The sequence below is a fragment of the Pseudorasbora parva genome, chromosome 16, assembly GCF_024679245.1.
Source record: "Pseudorasbora parva isolate DD20220531a chromosome 16, ASM2467924v1, whole genome shotgun sequence".
NCBI classification, from domain to species: domain Eukaryota; kingdom Metazoa; phylum Chordata; class Actinopteri; order Cypriniformes; family Gobionidae; genus Pseudorasbora; species Pseudorasbora parva.
The window spans coordinates 9,409,966-9,432,988 of NC_090187.1; the positions used below are offsets into that span (position 1 = coordinate 9,409,966).

Consider the following 23,023-nt stretch of genomic DNA (forward strand, 5'->3'; position numbering starts at 1 on the left):
CCATTCTTTGTAAACCCTAGAAATGGTTGTGTGTGAAGATCCCAGTAACTGAGCAGATTGTGAAATACTCAGACCGGCCTGTCTGGCACCAACAACCATGCCACACTCAAAATTGCTTAAATCACCTTTCTTTCCCATTCTGACATTCAGTTTGGAGTTCAGGAGATTGTCTTGACCAGGACCACACCCCTAAATGCATTAAAGCAACTGCCATGTGATTGGTTGATTAGATAATGGCATTAATGAGAAATTGAACAGGTGTTCATAATAATCCTTTAGGTGTATATTGATTTCACTAAGTGCAAATAGCTGTAGATTCTATTTACTAAGTGAAAATAGTGATATATTTGCACCATATAAAGTTGCAATTCTTTGTAATGCAAATAATAATTACATGTAATTTGTCATTTATGGAATGCCGCCTTAAAGGAACACCAAAAGCCCTCCTTACACCTATCCCTAACCCTACCCAATAAATGCTTTTATTATAATTAAACATTTTGTTATAGGCACCTTATTTCCACATTTAGAACATTTTCTTAATTTTTATTGGAAATAAATGCCTTTCTGACGTGATTTGCGATGAGATAAGAGAGAAGAGCAAGTTCTGCAAAAGGCAGATTCGAAACTGTGTTGATCCATTAGCCATGCATGCGCTTTGCTGATTGCGCCACTGAGGATGTCGAATTGTGGGCAGTTTTATTTAAATCTAGTTTGGCACAGCCAAGCATTGTTAGGCGGAGTTAGTGTGAATAGCACTTTCCAACAAGGCACGCTATTTGCACTTAGTGTGAATAGACACTCCATTATTTTTTGGGTGAACTACCCATTTAATTGCTCGACAAGTAATTCACAGTTAAATCAATATAATAAATAGATATTTCCACTCTTTTAGATCTACAATCTTCCTGCTATTCTGAGCAAGAAAGAGGAGAGTAAGTATTTAAATCTCAGAGCAGTGCATTCATATTTATCATGTGAAGGCTATATCTGTTTTTACATATTTAATTTTATTGTATATTATGTATTGCCTGTTTTGTTTGTGTGTGTGTGTGTGGGGGGGGGGGGGGGGTCAGAGTGAGCTTAGTGTTTGAGTCTGACCTCACATGTTCTCATCAGATCAGCTGTGTTTAACAAACACTTTTTCAGATAATGTGTTCTGTTTCCCTTCACTACACCCTTTGTGTGTCTCTGCTCTCTGATTTCCTTTTACAAGGTCGATAGCATTACATTGAGTACAACCGGAGTAAGCCGTATCCCCGGCTGAGTGTGACGCAAGCTAAATCCATCTATTGAACTTGTCTTCTTTTCACTTGTCTTCTGTAGCATATTTAAATGAGGCTGGCTTTAATTTTGTGAGGAAGTGTATAGAGCTGGTGGAGATCAGAGGTGAGTTTTGTGTTTACTTCCTCTACCTTAAAGGATATTTATTGTGGATGAAGCATTCTAAAAAACGTCTTATTGTAATAATAATACTAGGAAAAAAATGATTCTAAAGAAATAATGTAAAATATTTTAAGTAATGTCATGTTTCAACAATCCCTTCCTATGAAAGAATGTGCGTGCATGCGTGTTATTTTACTACTACTATGGTAATACTATACTACTAATAATAGAAGTAGTAGTAGTTATAAATAGTATAATGTTTTAGGAATGTTACCCTGTGAAAGATATATGTGTGTGCGTGTGTGTTTATGTGGTATAGCAGGTAATATTAACTTATCCTGATAGTTTGTGATTTGCTTTTGAGTATACCAAAAATTCCTGTATCAAAACACCTTAAAGTAAGGGGTACTTCAGCAATCACGATCGTGTGTGTGTGTGTATTCTCTCTCAGCAGGGCTCAACACTATGGGTTTGTACAGAGTCGGGGGAATAAACTCAAAAGTGCAGAAGCTCATGATCACAGTCTTCTGTAAGTCACTTCACTTACACAACTAATGCCATTGTCAGAGCTGTGTGATTCAGGCCAGAGTAGCAAAAATCCATTGCTGTCAAATTCTTTTTTTTTTTTTTTAGCAGTTTAAACACTACATCAAAACCTTCCCAGACCAACTTTAAAATTCACCATGAAACCAAAAATGGCAATTCTTATTTAATCTATGGGATGTGGCATTGTTTATTATAAAGGATTTCTCTATGCACTAGTGTTCGTGACTTCGATACGATACCAGACTAAAATACCTCGATACCGATACTAAATTGATACCACAGTAAAAACAAACAAAAAACAGGTAATATGAATAATATGACAACAGAACTCATTCTTCATTGTTTTAGTTTCTTTTAACCAAAAATTCGCTTGGCCAGCAGTTCCTGCCCTGGTTTTTGCCCATTCCCTCCTCTTATTGCTATAATAACTGCCTGCCAGTGTGAACATCCTTACAGAGATCACATTATCAATCATGTTATCATTATTTAACCTTTCACTTCTCAACAGGTTGGGATGACCAAAATCTTATTTTATGATTCGAGTAATTTAATATTTTTTAAATGTAATCTTATGATTATAATATAGATTTTTAATTGTATCTGTTTTTAAAAATAAGCAAAAAGTGCAAATTCAAACAATATGACAAAAACAGTGCTTTATTTTTCAGCTTCATTGGGTCTATTTAACAGTAGCAAGTCAAGAAAGAAATTAAATAATCAAATATAAAACTGCTTACTTAGTCTTCACTCTATATTTTAACTATACACTGATTCTTAATAAATATATTTGAGTTATTTAGCCAAGCATGTGGTGGTTTTCTATTTTTCATTGTTTGCTTAACATTAATCACGGAATATTAGGTCTGACTTAAGACCTGCGCTGATCATATTACCTCAGCGGTAGGCTACACGTTCACTAAAGACATATCCGACTGTTTACCTAAATACTCGCCAGGCCGTGCATTTTTACATATGTTTGACCATTCAAACCCAAATAATGATCTGCGAAAGAACTGAAAATAATGATCTGCGAAAGCGCCGCACTTTTTTTCTGTTTAGTGAACAGTGGAAGCAGAGCTCTGCACACACGTCCTGACACCGGCTGTCACACATCAACGCACATTAAGAAATACAGCTCATAGCGCTGTCCTCCTTAAAGTACCGGTACTAATAAAAGTCCATGTCGTACCGTTTGTAATAGCAGGGTATCGCAATACTTTTCTAGTACCGGTATATCGTGCAACACTACTATGCACATTTTCGGGAACACTTTAGTTTGGGGTACAGTTCTCACTATTAACTTGATGCTTATTAGTATGCATTTTACTAGGATATTGGCTGTTTATTAGTACTCAAAAAAAAATTGTTTATTTTAGTACCATTAATATTTTTGCATTGTTACATTTTCTTAACTTTTATGCACATTTTCGCCTGTAATGAAAAACAAAGTCATTATTATTACCATAATAAGGACGTGACCAAAAATAATACATTATTTAGATGGTAGTAATTATTGCACTGCCTTTATATTAAATGTATGCTGATTTTTATGTTTTATGGTTACTTTATTCAGAGAGCATATTTCTCATAACTAACCAACTCAACAGGGTGCTTCATTTTCTTGAAAATATTGTCACAATGAAAACAATCTTAAAGTGTTAGTTCACCCAAAAATGAAAATTATTATTTTATTAATTACTCACCCTCATGTCGTTGGACAACTGTAAGACCTTCGTTCATCTTTTCGGAACACAAATGAAGATATTTTTGTTGAAAGCTGATGGCTGATAAAGGCTTCAGAAAGGCCTCCATTGGCATTCAGGACATTCCCACTCACAAGACCCATAAAGGCACTAAAGACTTCATTACAATGTCCATCTCACTACAGTGGCTGTACAATAATGTTACAATGCGACGAAAATAGTTATTGTGCGCACAAAAATCAAAATAACAATTTTACCAACCAAGTTATTGAAGTGAACTTGACTCATCCCCGAGAATATGACGCAGATCCGCCGTTCAGATACATGACCCAGAAGAGAAAATTACTGACTTTATCCTTGGCGGATAAAGTCAGTAATTAATGAAATAATTTTCTTTTTTGGGTGAACTAACCCTTTAACGGTCCTAAAAATCACTGCAAAATTAGTTTATTTTGATTTGTTTTGGTGTGAAATATCACCCAAGGGACTTTTATTTTGGCATAGCCGTTTCCATGGGTTGTAAATATTTAAAGTTTTATATCACTCCAACATTTTCACACAAACAATGTTGTACATGAGCCTTGGTTTCTCTTACAGCACCCAAAGCAGCGTCAGATATGGATCTGGACCCAGATACATGGGACAACAAGACCATCACCAGCGGCCTCAAGAATTACCTCAGGTTAGTGTGCTCAGGCTGATGTCTCCTAATGGAAATTCAAAATGATTGTGGGAATTTAAATAAAGTCTACCTTTCTTTGTTTAAGAGAGTTGAATATAACCAAAAGCATTTCTGAATGATGTTATTCTTGTTTCCGTCCACTAGATGTCTGTCAGAGCCACTCATGACATACAAGCTCCACTCTGACTTCCTCATGGCTGTCAGTAAGTTATAACGCTATAAAAATACAAGTTTTGTTTAGATTTTTATCATACACTTTTAGGAGCCTGTTATTTTATATTTGGGATGAGTTTGTGCTCATGGTGTGTTGATCTGTCAGAATCTGATGATCAGAACTACAGAGTGTGTGCAGTTCACGCACTGGTGCATAAACTACCTGACAAAAACAAAGAGATGCTGGAGATATTAATCAAACATCTGCTCAAGTAAGTCCTGAACATTTCAATTTTTTACTGTTGAAATGAAAACTTTATTTCAAAATGCTACATTTTCTCTTTGTAAACTCACTTTCTTCTTTGTCTCATGTAATACTTTGTAGATTTATTAAGCAAATGTTATATAAGATGGTTGTTCAGCAGTGTACAATATGGCCCTGTCTTCCTACGAGTCTGCACTTCAGTGACTTAATGCCATTTTGACTGTTGGGGCGAAATCTGCTGCAGAGCTCTCTTCAGTGTGGGCTCAGCAAAAGTGTGCATCAGGGGCGCATATCGACCGCAAACGGGGGACGCTCGCGAGCACTCTTCTGACACCTAAAATGACAAGAGACAGCATATGATCTCATGAACTTAACAGAACACGCACCCGGCAGCCATTGTAAGTCCACTAGACCAAAAGTGCCTATGAAGTGTGCGATTTGGGACAGGGCCTATATTGTCCATGGGTGCTTCACAAGACTTCTTAAAGGTGCAGTAACTGATTTCTGAGAAACTGTGTTAAACTGTTTGTGAATAATTTCTGGATATTCAAACATAGTGGATAGGACCAATCATCACAACACTCTTGTAGCCAATCAGCAATGGGGGGCGTATCCGCTCATGTTGGGGAGAAGAGAGAGTGAGCAATTGGAAGTTTCCTCTGACCTTTTCCTCTTTCTATCAGTCATTCTACAAAAGATATTCGGAAAAAAATAATATTTGGAAAAAGATATTCGGAAAAAAAGAATATTCGGAAAAAGAATATTTGGAAAAAGAATTTTCGGAAATAAGAATATTCGGAAAAAGTTAGGTTACGAATATGAGTGTATTTATGTAGGAATAATGTAGAAAAACTTAAAGACTGTATTTTAAAATACTTCTAACGGTATCTTAATTATAAATGAAGGCCAGTATAACTGATATTAATACTGCATAATACTGTCTCCATGAAATTATTTTTTTTAAACATTAATGTTAGGTATTCCGCATTGCAGTGTAATTGAAAGCTATATCAATTTCAACATTCATTAGCCTTTAAACAATTTAAATTTAATTTTAAGTGAACTTAAAACAATCTTCACATAAACCCATTATAATAAATATCATATTTACTTGTGACCTGTCTAATAGGTTGGAGAATACAGAAATTAAATAAAGTTATCAAACAATCTGCATTACATCAAATAAAAATGCATTAATCCTTATTAAAGCTAACATTTTCTTTGTTACCTTAGTTATTTTATCTTTTTACTAACATTAAAAACATCACAGCAACTGGTTTATTAGGCTGCTGTCACTTTAAAATCTGCCGCTGCCGAACATGACACGGATCTGACGCGCAGTTCTTTTTCTGCATTGTGTTAAATATGTTTAACGTGTTAAACAGCACGTTTGAGCTTCTGCAAGAATAAGCAGGTTCATTCTCGTGTGTTACGCATCACATTTGATCTTCCGCAAGAACCAATGAGGTTTATTCTTGTGTTACGCATCACATTTGATTTTCCACAAGAACCAATGAGGTTCATTCTCCTGTGTTACGGCTGTTTCACACCGCAAGCGTGAGCGGCGCATGAGCAGCGCATATTTTTTCCGGCGCCCATGTTAGTACATTTTAGTTGGTGTAAGCACATTTTGAGGGGCAATTTTTTTTTTAAGTTTGATATTGGTTAGAGGATTTGACTGCCGTGTGTTCCTGCAGTGTGTCCACTCACAGTGAGAGTAACATGATGACGGTGTCTAATCTGGGAGTGATCTTCGGCCCTACGCTCATGCGCTCACAAGAGGAAACTGTTGCCGCCATGATGAACATCAAATTTCAAAACATTGTGGTAGAAATTCTCATTGAAAATTTTGAAAAGGCGAGTATAATCCAAGATAATTTGCAACAATCTCCTGTAAAAATTATGAATAATGTTTTATATCATATATATTTATAACCATGTAAACCATTCAAAAGTAAGGTTAAATCAGTAAGATTTAACTATATATATATATATAAAGAAGTTTCATTTGCTCACTAAGGCTGCATGTATTTGATCATAATACAAATTTGTCATAATATTTTACAATATTACTGTTTTTACTGTTTTCTATTTTAATGTATTGTAAAAGATCATTTGTTTTTAAATGTTTTTAACATTAAATAGAAAGCCTTACCTGGCACATACACCGATCAGGCATAACATTATGACACAGTGACGTGAATAACGCTGATTATCTCTTCATTACAGCAGCTGTTAGTGGGTGGGATATATTAGGCAGCAAGTGAACATCTTGTCCTCAAAGTTGATGTGTTAGAAGCAGGAAAAATGGGCAAGCAAAAGGATTTGAGCGAGAGCCAAATTGTGGTGGCTAGACGACTGGGTCAGATCATCTCAAAACTGCAGCTCTTGTCTGTGTTTCTGGTCTGCAGGGGTTAAAAGTGCTCCAAGGAAGGGGGTGAACCGGGCAGACAAGACAGGCTCATGGATGCACGTGGGGAGCGAAGGCTGTCAAATTGCTCAAGAAGTTAATAGAAAGTTAAAATAGTTCCGATAGAAAGCTGTCAGAATACACAGTGCATCGCAGTTTGTTGTGCTGACCCCTGTCCACCGCGAAAGCGGCAACAGTGGGCATGATGTGAGCATTAGAACTGGACCACGGATCAATGGAAGAAGGTGGCCAGGTCTGATGAATCACACCATGTGCATGTGTGTCTCTTACCTGGGGAACACATGGCAGCAGGATGCACTAGGGGAAGAAGGCAAGCTGGCAGATTCAGTGTGATGCTTTGGGCAATGTTCTGCTGGAACCTTGCGTCCTGCCATCCATGTGGATGTTTGACAACCTACCAAAGCATTATTGCAGACCATGTGCACCCTTTAAACAGTATTCCCTGGTTGCTGTGGCCTCTTTCAGCAGGATAATGCGGCCTGTAACAAAGCAAAAATGGTTCAAGAATGGCTTGAAGAGCACAACAATGAATTTGAGGTGTTGACTTGGCCTCCAAATTCCCCAGATCTGAATCCAATCGAGCATCTGTGGGATGTGCTGAACAAACAAGTCCGATCCACGGAGGCCCCACCTTTTAACTTAAAGGACTTAAATGATCTGCTGCTAACATCTTGGTGCCAGATAGACAGCACACCTTCAGGGGTCTAGTGGAGTCCATGCCTCTATGGGGCAGGGCTGTTTTGGCAGCAAAAGTGGGACCAACACAAAGAAGAAAAAAAAAACATTACAATTTGTTATGTTTTTGAAAGAAGTATCTTATGCTCATCAAGCCTGCATTAATTTGATCAAAAATACAGAGAGAAAAAAACAGTAATATTGTGAAATATCATTAACATTTGAAATAATGTTTTTCTATTTTAATATACTTTAAAATATAATTTATTTCTGTGATGCACATCAGCATATGAATTTGTTAAAAGTAGTAATGTTTCCAAGCTTACTACTAATACTGTATATACTGTATATTGATATTGTAAAGAATACAATTTTATGAAATATTATACATATTGCATATGAATTACTTAAGTGTCCAGATGTTTTTTGGAGCTTTTTTTTTATCATCTTTCATAGTTAATTGAGAATGTCTTCACAGATATTTCATCAATTGCCGGACCCTAATGTTCCCCTGCCGCAGCCTCAGTCTCGGTCAGAGTCTCGCAAGAGCAGAGCCATCTGCCTCTCATCTGGACCGCGCAAACCCAAGAGCCTCTACACACCCTCACTGTGTCTGGCTGATGCGGACAGTGAGTCTCACACTACCAGTAATCCTCACATTTCACATTCTCTGTTGATAGTACATCCACTCTATACAGATTTTAAATTCCATGAGTAAATAATTAACATTAATATTTTACACCATTATCACATTTACTTACTTTAGTGGTGTTAGCTATGGATCAATTAAAAAAATCCCATATACTTACATTAAAAGTAGAAACCAAAATCCTATAGTGAACCAGAATATTTTAGTGACTTTTATTTTACTTATGCCAGTCAGTAACTGCCTAGTAATGCTGTAGAGTAGGGTGTAATCAAATTTGATCAGTTTAAGTCAGATATTAAGTAGTTTTAAGCTGCTGTATGTCTTCTTACTGCCCCTGTAGGCGATACGTTCAGCAGTAGCCCAGGCAGCACTCCAATCGGCAGCATGGACTCCCTCTCCTCCCACTCCTCAGAGCAGAACAGCTCCTCCAAAACCTGCTCCTCTCCCCAGCCCAAAGACAAGCCCCCCTTCCCCGGCCTGCGGCAGACCCCTTCCTCCCTGTCCTCCAGCGAGCCGCAGGGCCCCACCTGCACCAGCAGTCCAGACTCCAGCTCCAGAGAGGACACGGCCCATGTGGAATGGGACTCCTGTGGTGTGAGCTCTGCTGCCAGATCTTCACCAGCACCCGCAAAGGCTCCTCACTCAGGAGCAGGAATCAGATCGGCACAGCTCAACCGCTCCAACGCCCCATCTCTACGCTCTTTACACATCACAGAAGGTAGGAGCCAAACACATGCAGCAGGAAACAACTTTCAAGTTTCTTGTGTTTACTAAGTCTGCTTTTATTTATCAAAATACAATAAAGCTGTGATATTGTGAAATATTACTACAATTTCAAATAATCGTTTTCTATTATGTTTTACAATTGTATTTACTCCTGTGATGCAAAGCATGATCATTCAGAAATCATTCTAATAGACTGATTTGCTGCTCAGGAAACATATCTTAATATTCTCAATGGTGAAAACACACTGTAAAAAATTATATGTGCTATTTACTTAATATAAATATAATAACAATATTACACATAATATGTTTAAGTAGTTTTTAAGGCTTCTTTAATGTAATCTACCTGAATAAATCATGTAAAATCACCTAAATTATTTAGTCTATAAAACAAATAATTTATTATTTTTTTGTGAAATGTGCTTATTTATTTTAAGTTGACTTTACAAAAGGGTATGAATTAAATTGAATTGAAATAATCTGTTTATATCAGACTTTGAGTTATGTTATACAATTATTAGACCGAATGCTGCTAGCACAGCACAAGTAGAAACAGACTTGTTACTGCACTGGTATTAGCAAAGTTACTACTCATTAAACAAAGCAAAGTGCTCAATCATATTAGTACATGCAGTTATTCACATCACAACCTAACCATAAGCTCTGCTCTCCTTATTTTTCAAAACGTCAAAATAAAGAAACACTTTTTTTAAAAGACAAACATAACTGAACATTAACAGATGTTTCCCTTCACTCACAAATGCATAACATAACACTTAATTTCAATATTAACTCTCCATTTTCAGCCATATGCATGGCATGCTGGGAACTAACAATTCACCCTTTGCCGAAAGTTTGATTTACGGGCGATCTGACCAATCATAATCCGCCAAATCCAACATTTTTGTCCAACAAAGCAGTCGAGAGTTCATAGATTAACGTCGTTGGTGGATTTGAACTTGAAAAACGGTGTTCTGACGTTGAAACAACATTCCTTCGGAAGTTCATTCATATTTATTTGATACTATAAATTAACTTGAAGGAAGAGATGAAGCGCTACTGCAACCTGTCACCTTGCATTAAAGAGTCACAAACGGTATTTATTGTTTACATTTCTTTAAAAAATGACAACATTTTAGAGTTGAGACTTTGTTTCATATTAAAAGTGCCCTGCCCTGCCCTGCCCTGCCCTGCCCTGCCCTGCCCTGCCCTGCCCTGCCCTGCCCTGCCCTGCCCTGCCCTGCCCTGCCCTGCCCTGCCCTGCCCTGCCCTGTGTGTGTTGTCAGTATCCTCTTTGCTCTGCCATGCTCTCACACATCGGTCAATTGTGTCTCTAACTAAAACTGCACAATTGAGCTAAATCTCTTAAAATAAATATGTAGCTTTTTTCCCCCATAATTTTATCAGCTTAATCGTTTTCAGCCTCAATTTCAGCCTCAATTTTAAAAACTTTCTTAAAAAAAACGTTAGGAAAAGGTATCTCTTGGTTTTATTTATTACTTCATATTTTCTATACAACAAAGAGAATATACACACTATTTTCAGTTATCACCTTCATTTATTTTGTTTGAGAAATGAATACTTCAATTCAGCAAGGACACGTTAAATTGACATTTATAATCTTAAGAAGATTTCGATTTCAATTAAATACTTCCTATTCATCAAATAATCCTGAGAAAAATGAATCAATGTTTTAAACGGTATCAAAAATATTAACCAGCTAAAATATATTCGTTTTTATATATATTTTTACTACATTGATAATAATAAGAACTATTAGCAATATTTGAGCACCAAATCAGCATATTTGTGAAGGATTATTTGACACTGGACTAATGGTGCCGAAAATTCAGCTCTGCAATCACAGAAATAGATTACATTTTAAAATATTTTCAGATAAAAAACAGTTCTTTTAAATTGCAGTAATATTTCACAATGTTTTTTTGTTGTTTTTTTTACTGTATTTATAAAATAATGCAGCCTTGGTGAGCATAAGACACTTTTTTTAAAACATTAAAAAGTCCAAATTAAAGATTTTTATGTTTTCTTTATTTTTCATTTAAATTAAAATCTGAGATTATGTATATATACACACCAGATTGAATCCCTCTGATCTAGACCAAAGAAAGCAACATTTAGTAATTCTGCACTTTTTTATTTTGGGATCTCTGAAGGTCATAAGAGCTGTGTGGGGTCTGTTCAGAGTTTAGCATGTGTGGACCATAAAGACGGCAGATCCACCACCTACCACGATCTGCCACCTAAAACGATCCTGCGACGAAAGTTGGACAACAGCAGCTCTACCAACGGCTATCAGAGACCAGGATCAGTGTAAGTGGAACGTCCAAGTTACTAAAGTAACCACCGTCCCCTGAAGGAGGGAACAGAGATGTTACGTCAGAACTGAGCTGATGTATTGAGATGTAAGGTTGAACGTGACTGACTGATAGGGAACTCTTTATCAGTATCTAACCCACTGACGCTAAAACCCACCATGGGAGCGAATCAAAAGTTTAAGGTTCTGTGACACATCCCAGGAAACATGACTTTGAAATGAATGTACTCTTCCTATTTAATTTGTTAACTTGAGTTAACTTGAAATACTACGATTTCAATATTTCTGCTACACAAAAAAACAACAACACAAAAACATCAGATGACTTGATTAGCTCTATTTAGAATGAATGAATTAGAATGATTGGGGTTATTTTGAAAGGGGAGAGAATCTGCATAGAAAAATTACAAGCATAGATAAATACAGTAGAACAAAAATACAAATAAAAAAACAGTGCTTTACTGTATGTTTTCCAGGTAAGTCTAACAGTATTCAGGTACAGAAAAGGGGTCATGAACTGCATTGTTTTATTATTTTGTGTTTCCTGGGGTGCATTTATAATGTTAGTATGATTTTTACATCAAAAATTGTCATAGTTTAGAAATGATAAACTCTGAATGGAATGCTCTGTTTGAAGGGGCGTGACTGCTGTGAGACTTCAGTGTAAATGCCCACTGCTGTGATTGGCTTATTTCTTTGGATATGAAATATCCATGTTTACTATTACAGCTCTCAAGGTTAACTAATTGTGAACAGTGTTAATTCTAGCATTATATTAAGATCGTGGCATGAAAGGTTGCTGTGATGAGCAATGCAGCCGATCACAGACATGTTGAGTCATTTCAACTCGATTCTGCACGCTAATGAATGCTTCCACCATAATGACTTACGGTGCAAACACAATGTAAATAAGAGATTCATTGTTTATAACGGGAGTTTGATTGACTTCACTGTTTGACTGACAGCTCCAACAATTGTAAAGAAAGCGTGTTTTGGTCGCATTCTATATATAATTTAATTTAAATAACACTTTAAGTAACAAATTATTTTTATCTTTCTATAAAAACAATGTGAAATTGTGTCACTGTCAAACCATTTAGTCACTGGTTTGATTTACTGACACAAACAGCAATAAATGATTTTGAGACAAAGAACATCTGACTATACATGAATCATTACATGTCCGAAATCACTGGTCACAGATCAGGCGTTAGAATTAACACTGTTACTTACATGTTGTCGCATTTCTGTCAAGTCCATATCGTAAAAGTATGTTTGCAAAGCCTGCACCGAAATTGAAACTGATTTACCAAAGAATCCACAGTAAAATGTATACCGCATACAAATAAATAATGCTCAGCTGAGACATTCACATTAACAATAAATAACCATTCCTAGTGTTAGGATCTTTTGGAAGTTAATGTTATTTTTAGTCCAGCGATCCTGTACTATTGCTCTTCTCTCCTCGTCATCTCACTAACATGCCAGTGGGCGGGGCCAAAGTTGCGATGACGAAGTAGGCATTGATTTTTTTCGAGAGAAAGACAGAGGCGTTCTTTTACCTAGATAGGCACATTCCACCATGAGTCCGCTGGGCTTGGTTGTAATGAAAGCTGTTTTTGGACTAACAAGGATTTTTTCAGTTCTGAAACATACAGGATGTAATTATAGTATCATCATGACCCCTTTAAAACTATATAAATACAAATTGAGGGCACACTAAAGTTATTTTTCAAGAATTTCTTTTCATTTGTTGCTTCATTACAATCTGTGCAGTTGATTTATCGTTAGGAAAGAGCAGAATTGATTATGTAAACTCTATAATGAACTTATTGACTGTAAATTGCTTAGAATTAAATAAATAAGGGTTAGTTGACCTGAAAATGATATGATTCACTCACCTTCATGTGGTTTCAAACCTGAAGGACTTTCTGCAAACACAATGGAAGTAGATATTTGAGAAATATTGGTGAACAAAACACAGAGAAAAATATCTTCTTTAAGTTTCACAGAAGAAAGAAAGTCTTACAAGTGTGGAATGCCATGAGGCTGAGTAAACAATGACATCATTTTCATTTTTATGTGAAAATCTCTTCACTAAAGGACGGTTTGACCTGTTACTTGCATGTCTTCATTGACATTTTTTATGTTTGTCAGGTTGTAGAAAAACCATGAGAAATGTGAAAACATTTGTTAAAAGTGCATAGTGAGGAAAAATTGTGCAGTATTTTATAGTGTAGTCGCTGGCTGGGGTGGAAGCTGCTGAATGGAGATTGATTGCAGTTGTTTTTCATTGGCACGACTCACGAGTTTTAATTACGCTGCTGAAAGGGTTGATGTGACCCAGCACTGGTTTTCAAAACCTCTGCAGTGAAGGATATGTAATTTAGTGTGAGTTATCATGACAGATGGAGAAAAGAAACATCATGTCACTTAAGTGGACTCAATTCAAATAACCTTTTTTGCAACATGTTGGTTTTAAAAAATGTTACTTTAAGAGTTATAACTTGTACATGTATCACTGCTATATAGATGTTAAGCACATATCGGTGTACTAAGCATTATGTTCATGTCCTTATTCTTATTTTGAGTCGAACTCCAAATCTACCTGTACTGAATTTACCTGTATTTATTTATTTAAATCAAACTGTTGCCATATGCTTTGTTAAAATGGTTTGTTTAGCCATCCTAATTCTTGTGACGTCAATAATCCTCCTGATATCTGGTGTGGTTGTATTTTCCAGGGCTACCAGAGCGTTGCTTTTTGAGAACCCATCAGCTGTAAAACCTCATCCCTTGGGAAGGTAAAAATAGGCACCCACCATAAAAACAACTGTTTAATATATATTTGATGGCAAACATCTGTATAACACCAACAAAGTGTCTTTCAAAACAGTGTATGAGCACATCCTTGAATTTTTATTCACAGAGATGCCAAAGCCATATATTCATGTGAAGCCGAACACAGCAATGAGCTGAGTTTCCCACAGGGAGCTCACTTCTCCAATGGTGAGTCTATTCCTATATATCTTTCAATCTAACTATACACCCATCCATCCATTCGCATGAATAGGACAATTGTTGCATTACACTACTACTAGTACTTTAGCATAAAATCAGTGTGCTGAATTAAGTAATATTTTGTACATAGTATTATCGTGAATGCCTTCGGAAAGTATAATTACATGTGCGTTACAAATACTGAAAGCGTAAATAGATTTTTCCAGTGCGTTTAACTAAATATTTGTGTCAATAATCATTTTTTAATAAGGCATACTTAAAGGTTGATTTGAAGCCAATCATTCATGACAACAGCAGTCAGATCTGGCCTGCCGTTAGCCTGAAAAGTCAGACCCACATCAAGATGTTTGGTCTGGGAACTCACCATTGGCAGGGCTCAATCTGAGAGGCGGGATAAAAGGTTGTCTTTCAAATTCCCTCTGCACGCAATTAGATAGCGCTTCAACCAACCAGAGCAAAGAAGAAGGTGATGTTGTTAGAGGAGATAGTTGATAGATTAAACTTTGGCAAAACTCCAAACACATCTTCCTTTCTTAAGAATAACTTCAGTGCTGTTATTTGTTCTTTTCTCAGAGAAAAGCTTAACTCCAAGTCTTCCAAAGTCGCGGTCAAAGCTGATTCGAAAGACCGCCGTTAGCCAGCTTCTTTGTTTTTAAGTAGCACGTGGAACCTCAGCAACTCTGCCGTCGTCATGTTAAGCCCGCCCACCAACTCTATACACGATGAGATTGGCCTGACCAGAGTTTGGTTTTTCCAGCACCCAAGCCAACGAAGAGTTGCTAGACGACCCTGGCTACAAAATAGATTTGCTGCCACTAGGGTGCATCTAGATTTCGAGGCTACCCTGCAGTAGCTACTGGTTGTTGAACTACAGAATGTTGTTCCATGCGACACCTGGTGGATATTGTGTTAAGCACAACAAACATATTTAAAGGGGTGATGAATTGAGAAATTAATTTTCCCCTGAGCTTTTTTATATATAAAAGCTCATGGTAATATACGAATATCCTCTAAGTTTTGGATATTGTGGAAGAACACAGTCGTTGCATAAGCTTCCTTCGGATCCTAATATTAGGAATTTGTGGTACTTCATTTATTTATTTTTAGTTCCAGCTCACGTAGGGAAGACATGTTCTTTTCATTTCACTGCGGAATCGTTTGTAAACAAATCTCCGGTCGATGCTGGATTTGGATCCGTTAGAAATGGTGCAACACACTTATGTGAGTAAAATGCGTTTTTATATGTAATAGAATTGCATATAGATCGTTTTGCTTATGTGTACGTGACTAACAGAAAAAAATCTTTAGCACGCTGGACACGTATGGGCTAGGGATCGCAAAGCCCAGCAGGCAGATGAATCTCTTTATATTCCGTTCTTGTTCTGCTATTTTCTCTCTCGAGTTGACATCTGAAGTGCAGCACGCCAAACGTGTATGTGCGCGAGTGGTTCGCGCTTATATCGTCTGATCTTGCAGGCTATGTGTAATATAAAAATAATAGTCTAATCAATCTCGGGTCGATGAGAAATAAAACATTGTTTGTTTGATAAAGACGTTTATGAGCCCTGTGGTCGAGAGAATCATTCTGGTTGCCGCTTCTCCCTCAATCTCTCCTCTCTCATGTGGACGGACAGCGGAGCTTAAGCTCATTAAATATGCAGATCTTATCTAATCCTAGCCGTGGGCGTTTACTTCCAATTCTCCAGTTTGTCATGCCCATCAAAACCCAGCGTTTTGGAGAGAGCCTCAAAACCAGTGTAGAAAATAGCCTATTAATTATTAGTTATGATGTTTTTGAATGTAAAAACCAGATGAACATCATCATGACACCTTTAAATTCTAAAAAGTGTGCCTGCAGGCAGTGGCAGAACTAGACTTTTATACATGGGGTGTCCAGGGGTGGCCACGGCTACTTTAGAGGGTCCATAGACCGTGAAAGAATACCACGTGTAATACTTTTCATTGTTTTGACAGATGTAACATTTTATTCTAATAAATAAGATATATATATATATATATATATATATATATATATATATATATATATATATATATATATATATATATATATATATATTATAATAATATAATATGCATTTATAAAACATTATTGAATAAAAGTGAACAGTCAGCAGTAAAGTAAGAACAGTGCTAAGAATTAAGTTTCAGGTCTAACAGTAATTCAGGTACAGAAGCTGAATCAAACATTGCATAATCTTCACTGTATAGATGAAATATAGATGAATGCATGTTAAAACTAGCTACAGAAGTTATTCAGTCAAGATCAGTGGGTGATTTTTGTTCTTTGATTAACTTTAATGAGGTAGGCTATAGGCTGCGGCCACTTTACGACCAAAGGCACAATATTGAATCCAATAGCCAACTGTGTTTACTGTAATAGTTGCTATCTTTGGCATACCTTTATGCGTATTGTGTTCGCGCTATTGATGAAGTCTCTGGTGCATTGTGTTCTCATGTTCAATGAGGAAATGCAAAACAGTCAATCTAATCACCATACAGGCAAAAAAGTTATTTTCAAGAATGAAAAAAGTGGTGTCGATGTGGTTTGCTGTAAGAACTCCACAGCGGAAACAGAAAGGGCAATCTATATTATCTTTCCATAAGCACAGACTTTACACAGAAAGAAAAATACTGAAAAATGTCTATACACACTCATCCAGCCTAGGGTGATGTCATTATACGTTACCGTCTTGAGACAAATTGTGTCGTTTAATGGAAAACAATATGCAAATGGCACGGCAAGATTTTGAACAACTCTGTGCTTATGTGCAACCCCCTTTATTATTTTTTCATTTTTTTGGCAACTAGTGTTAATATTCTGTTTATATTCAACATTATATATATTTTATATATATATATATATATATATATATATATATATATATATATATATATATATATAATATTTTATCTTTTTAATTTTGTATTGTGAGATGATTTTATGGTATTTTTTCATATTTAGGCCTTCAAAATAAAAATATTTGAAGGCAGATTAGTGCCCTCTTTTAAATTATTTAAGAAATTATGCAACCATGGGTGTAATCCACTAGAGGTCTCTATGGAGCAGCTTGTGAATTACCTAGTTCACTTTTGAACACATTTAAAGGTGCCCTAGAATGATTTGAAACAATATGTTAAATTGGTCTCTGATATCTACATAGAGGGTATGTGGCTTATTTAAGGTCAAAAATTGTCCAGATACAGTTTTACAGGTCCATTTACAACCCTAAAAATTGTCCCTAGGATGTAATGCTCTGTTTTTGCGTTATTTAGAAGGGGTCATGAATATTAATGTTGAGCTCTGCTCTGATTGGCTTATTTCAACAGCTCACAGCAGTTCAGTGAAGCAGCTTGTGAGTCATGACCAACACAGACCGACTAAATGACACACTTTAAGCAAACCATCTCAAACAGAGATTGATAAAATGCAGCTTACTTGTTTATTTAATGTTTTCAGATCATCCGCGTGCGAGAAAGAACTTTCGTGCGGTTGCCAGATTTCAGTAATTAAATCCCGCAAACAGAGCTTTTCTGTGAATAGAACTCGTATACTATCCAGTGTTTTACCTAAACATGTCCAATCTGGCAACCATATGCACGCAAGCTCTCTCTCGCGCATGGACGATCTGAAAACACCAATAAACAAGTAAGCTGCATTTTATCAATCTCCATTGACTATCGTTTTAACTTATATGGTGGAAAAGGTGACGTTTGCTAGAAGGATCGCGTGAACGATCTGTAAGCAAAGTACGGTTGTATTTTGTAATACAAAATAATATTAACCTTTGTCATTAGTCACACTATTTAGTTTTGTATGGTACTTGGTGTTTCCTATTGTTACTGTACTAGCATCTTGCGTCATCTAGACAATGCGGTCTCTAAGAAACTTTCAATTTAATCAGAAATTGTTTAAACAGCTAGTCAATAAGTGGATAAATTACTTACTGCTTGCAGGAATATAGTTGCCCCTTTCTTCAGTTTAAGACACTGAGGGAAGCTTGCTTGAAATGGGTCGAACAAACGAACGATTTGTTGTGGTATCCGATTATAATAAACCTCAACCATGTGTCATGAGAGCCGTTTTTGCTATCTTCGAGTGTCTTGTTTACCATCAGTAGATTCGGCTTGTTTGGACAGATTCAAATGTTGGGGGTGTGCATATAAATGATCCCCAACGCTTACGTCATGTTTGGGTTTATGTTGAGAAGCACTTTTTTTCCCTTGGAGTTTTTGATTTGCGAGATTTACATATGAAGTAGGAGACAATGGTGTTTGAGACTCACAGTACGTGATGTCTATGTACTGAACTCTTATGATTTCACTATGGCAAGTTTAATTCAGTTTTTCATTCTAGGGCACCTTTAATTTGAATACCTAAAGTTTTCATCATTTGAAGTTCCAATTTTGCATTTATTTAGTCTAAGAATGGATTAAATAAATAGAATTTTAAGAAAAACGGCAGCAGAAATGTGGTGTTTTTACTGTGAACACAAACAGAACTTCATGAAGTTTGGATTTTTTTTCCTTTAGGAAGTTAGACTTGGTTGTTTTTAGACTTCCAGATGACTTTTTTTTTTTCTACAAGCAACAATCCCTCAGCAAGTTATAGCCATTTATTATAATATTATTCTAGGCGCTTTTGAGTAAAAATGTGTATTTTATTTACTGACAATATCGAAAAAATATATAAATAAAGTTCAGGGAGTACAGTAAAGATTGTTAAATAATAGCAGAACACTGAAGCAAACATTTTTCTTCAGAGAAATATATTATCATTTGAACATGAAAAACAAATACAAACAATGTAACAAGTTGTGACAACAAACCATGCAATAAAATGAACTAACGGTGCAAATAATCTCCTCAAATATAAATTGAGGAAAATATACTGAGTAAAAATATATATACTACTATACTACAGATATACTACTGCCTTTTGCGCAAATACACACCCACTTTCACATTGTGTTTTTGTATAATTTTTTTTTCAGAGAAACGTGATTGGTGGTTCAAAACACCAAACAGTTTTTTTTTTTTTTTTTTTTTTTTTTTTTTAAGTTAATGACCGTTTCAACAGATCTGGGCATGGGGGAGTCTAATGACAAGGGGCGGCTGTCTTGGTCTTTAAGAGTTAATATACACATGATGTGTTTTATTAGACGTGAGCAACTGTTTCCAACATTCATCAACATAAAACTAATCATTATTATATAGCTCAACACAGCTAGTCTTATTGTTTAAATCTCAAGTACCATGTTTTACCATGCCTAATATCGATCTAGTTTACTGCAGTGTGCAACAAGTGTCTCATAGTAGCCACCGAGCAAACGCACATAGTATCATTATAACCAAATCACACTCAAATGTATCAAATATATCTATCTATCTATCTATCCATCTATCCATCTATCCATCCATCCATCCATCCATCCATCGTTCTCTCCTTCCATGGTTTTATTAGTATTATCTCTTTTTTTTTTTTATCTGGCTCACACAATTCCTCAAGTGATCTAGAACTTCAGTCCTTAAGTGACTTTTTATGAAATGCGACTGCAATATACACCAAGAAAAATGCAGCAGGGATGACCATAAATCATATATCAACTCTGTGAGGTGTATTTCTGTATTGGGAATGTAGTGTACGCTGGGAATGGTGGATGTTAAAACATGTAGAGGAGACCGGGTTGTAACACACAGGCTTCTTCAGCACCTAAAACTACCCTTTTTTTAGCTACACGTCTGAAACTTTTAGGCAAAATACCCACGTGTCTACTATAAATGGCAATCATTGACATTCTCAAATTGAATCATTTTCAACTATATCACAGACTTAATACAAATTGGTAATTTGTTACAACCTCCCCACTACTGGAGTAGATTGTAACACATACTGGGTTAAGTTGTAACAGGTAGACAAACTAAGGGTACTCCAAGTGATATGACACAAGTGTTTTATTTTAAATTAATGGCTGCAAAAATATGTGTAAAAATATGGAGGAGTGTATGTGCATATTGTGTGTTTGCGCATGCACATGTGCATTTGTTTGTGCATGTTTGTACGTGCACATTCATATGTGTGTGAGTGTGTGAGAGAGAGAGAGAGAGAGAGAGAGAGAGAGAGAGAGAGAGAGAGAGAAAGCAAATTAACATAAACAGGCATTCTGTAGAATTATTAAAATTACAAAAATGTTCTTAGTTTTATGTAGGTGGATATGTTTTAAAACACGTTACAATGTGTCACTGTCACCCATTGTTTAGCTAGCTGTATTAGCATGGTGCTTCGCATGTGCCGATATCAATTTTTCATGTTGCAATTAATTGCTGGAGTTTTATCACGATATGCGATATTATCACGATATTGAAATAAGTTGCAAAAAAAAAGTGTTGCCATAGCATAACAGCTTTAAGAACTATTTTTGTAATAACAAAAATAACTTAATGTTTAATACAATAATGCACCAAAAATATATACAGCTCTGGAAAAAAAATGAAGAGACCACTTAACACTTAAAATCATTGAGAAATCAATGTTAAGTGGTCTCTTGATATTTTTCAGAGCTGTAAAAGTACAATGTTCAAACAGATTAAAGTGCAAAAGAATTAGGCTATAACGAACAACAGGTAGGCTTACAAATTACAATAAGGTCTCATTATTTAATGCATTAACTAAGATTGAGCAATAGCTACATTTGGTACAGAAAGTATAATGTTTTTGGTAATGTTAGTTAAGAAATACTGATCATTGTAAGTTTTATCTTAGGTCCATTAAAAAAGTTATTTTGATTTTGATGTTATTAAACAGATTAACATTATTTATTTCTTTATAAGTATTTTTCATTGTCAGTTTGGTAATAATGAATTAACATGTTAACTAATGAAGTCGTATGTCTCAAAGTTTTACTGAACAATAACAAATAATCTGAACAGTTCTAATTATTAGGGCATGTTGTACTACTGATTAAAACATAAAAATGTTTAAGTTTGAAAATAAATAGCCTATTAAGTCTTTAAGTATTAAGTATTTGGTGCTGAGCCTGTGATGAACAACATTGAGATTACAAAAAACGATTGGCTGTTTTAAAAACTACTCGCGTTTGTTTTGTTTGCGGGGTTTCCGGGGTAATCGCTGCATTCTGCAGTTCATCAGCGCCCTCTGCTGTCACTGAGCGGCACTTCAGCAGCGCGTCTCCTTCAGTCGTTAATGTGCTTCTCATTTACACCTGAGTGCGTGTCCCTTTGACGCAGAATACAGCGGTGTTGAGCATTTAAACAGTTGATTGGCAAAGTATTATTGAGTGCATTATAAAAAAATTACTTATGGTTAAATAAATTATTATTTACGATATTTTAAAGTGCCCACGATAACAATATCGTGCATATTCATTATCGTGATGAATCGCATTATCGAAAATCGGCACGTCTACTTCGAAATTAGCTGGAGGTTGATACACCATTCTTTACTAGAGTCTACTACACTTTGACCTGATAGAACTCATACAACATTATCTAGAAGTACTAAACAAAATATCATCTTGTTATTTTTACCTTCTTACCTCAGAATTTGATTTTCTGCTGTAGCTTTAGAGATAGCAACACAGACTGGAAAACCTCCATGTGGGGATTGTAACGGAAGCCAGAGGAAACTGAAACTGAGTCATATGACTCCTAAATTATCAGTGATTCATGGAATGGGTAGTGTTATAGCTCTCCCCGTGTTACTTACTTACATCTTTTGTGACTTGCAGTGATGGTTACAAAAATCTGAGAAAATAAACTATGATTGAACTGATGCAATTTGCTACATACCAGGGCACTAATATTGATAGAAAATAATGTGTTCCTGTGTCTGCTCTGTGGAACAACCATCTGCTGTTGTTCCTTGTGCATGTCAGGACTAGGATTTTATTGCTGGATATATTTTCCGCAAGGAATAAACTTGGCTTGGCACCAGGGCATTTAAACGGGTCACAGTAACCTGGCGAAGCCAAGTCTTCCTCTCTCTAAAGCTCAGCAAACACAACATAAACCTCCTCTTACCATCAACCTCAGTTCTCACTGTTGACTTTGAGAGTTCTGCTCATAAAAGCGATTTACAAACTCTTTATTTTGCAATCCCATCGGCGTAATGCTTTAATCTAGATGGAGGCTTTGATAGTTCAGAGTATGTTAATATGAGTCATTATGTGGCCAGTCATTTTGAAAGCTTTATAGTGGTAATGTCTCGATGCAAAGTGACCTGACCTGCATATGTGGTTCACTTCTGCCTCCCTTTCCTGAGGCTACTATTGTTTTGTGAGGATAATGCTCAAACAAATCACTTTATGAACGGCCGATTTAACTTGAGGCTGAAGAAAACCTGTCGGCGGGTCAAAATCGGGGCTAAAATTAAGCAGTGTGAACTTGGCATTAGGGTTGGAGGTTTTGCATGGC

The 23,023-nt window shown here is 36.1% G+C and overlaps 1 protein-coding gene across 7 annotated transcripts in view; it reads left to right on the forward strand.

Annotated features, from left to right (window-relative positions):
• Positions 1-23,023, forward strand: part of LOC137043196 (rho GTPase-activating protein 42) — a 186,351-nt gene that overhangs the window by 159,369 nt on the left and 3,959 nt on the right. For 2 of the 7 annotated variants that reach the window (XM_067419374.1, XM_067419379.1), the window contains 12 exons: positions 896-935; positions 1,327-1,389; positions 1,838-1,915; positions 4,233-4,317; positions 4,462-4,520; positions 4,637-4,742; positions 6,433-6,592; positions 8,320-8,488; positions 8,831-9,208; positions 11,391-11,547; positions 14,296-14,355; positions 14,481-14,560. In XM_067419374.1, the coding sequence (XP_067275475.1) occupies positions 896-935; positions 1,327-1,389; positions 1,838-1,915; positions 4,233-4,317; positions 4,462-4,520; positions 4,637-4,742; positions 6,433-6,592; positions 8,320-8,488; positions 8,831-9,208; positions 11,391-11,547; positions 14,296-14,355; positions 14,481-14,560 (1,435 nt within the window). The remainder of the gene's footprint in view (positions 1-895; positions 936-1,326; positions 1,390-1,837; positions 1,916-4,232; positions 4,318-4,461; positions 4,521-4,636; positions 4,743-6,432; positions 6,593-8,319; positions 8,489-8,830; positions 9,209-11,390; positions 11,548-14,295; positions 14,356-14,480; positions 14,561-23,023) is intronic. The other 5 variants (XM_067419376.1, XM_067419380.1, XM_067419378.1 and 2 more) reach the window with 3 other exon arrangements.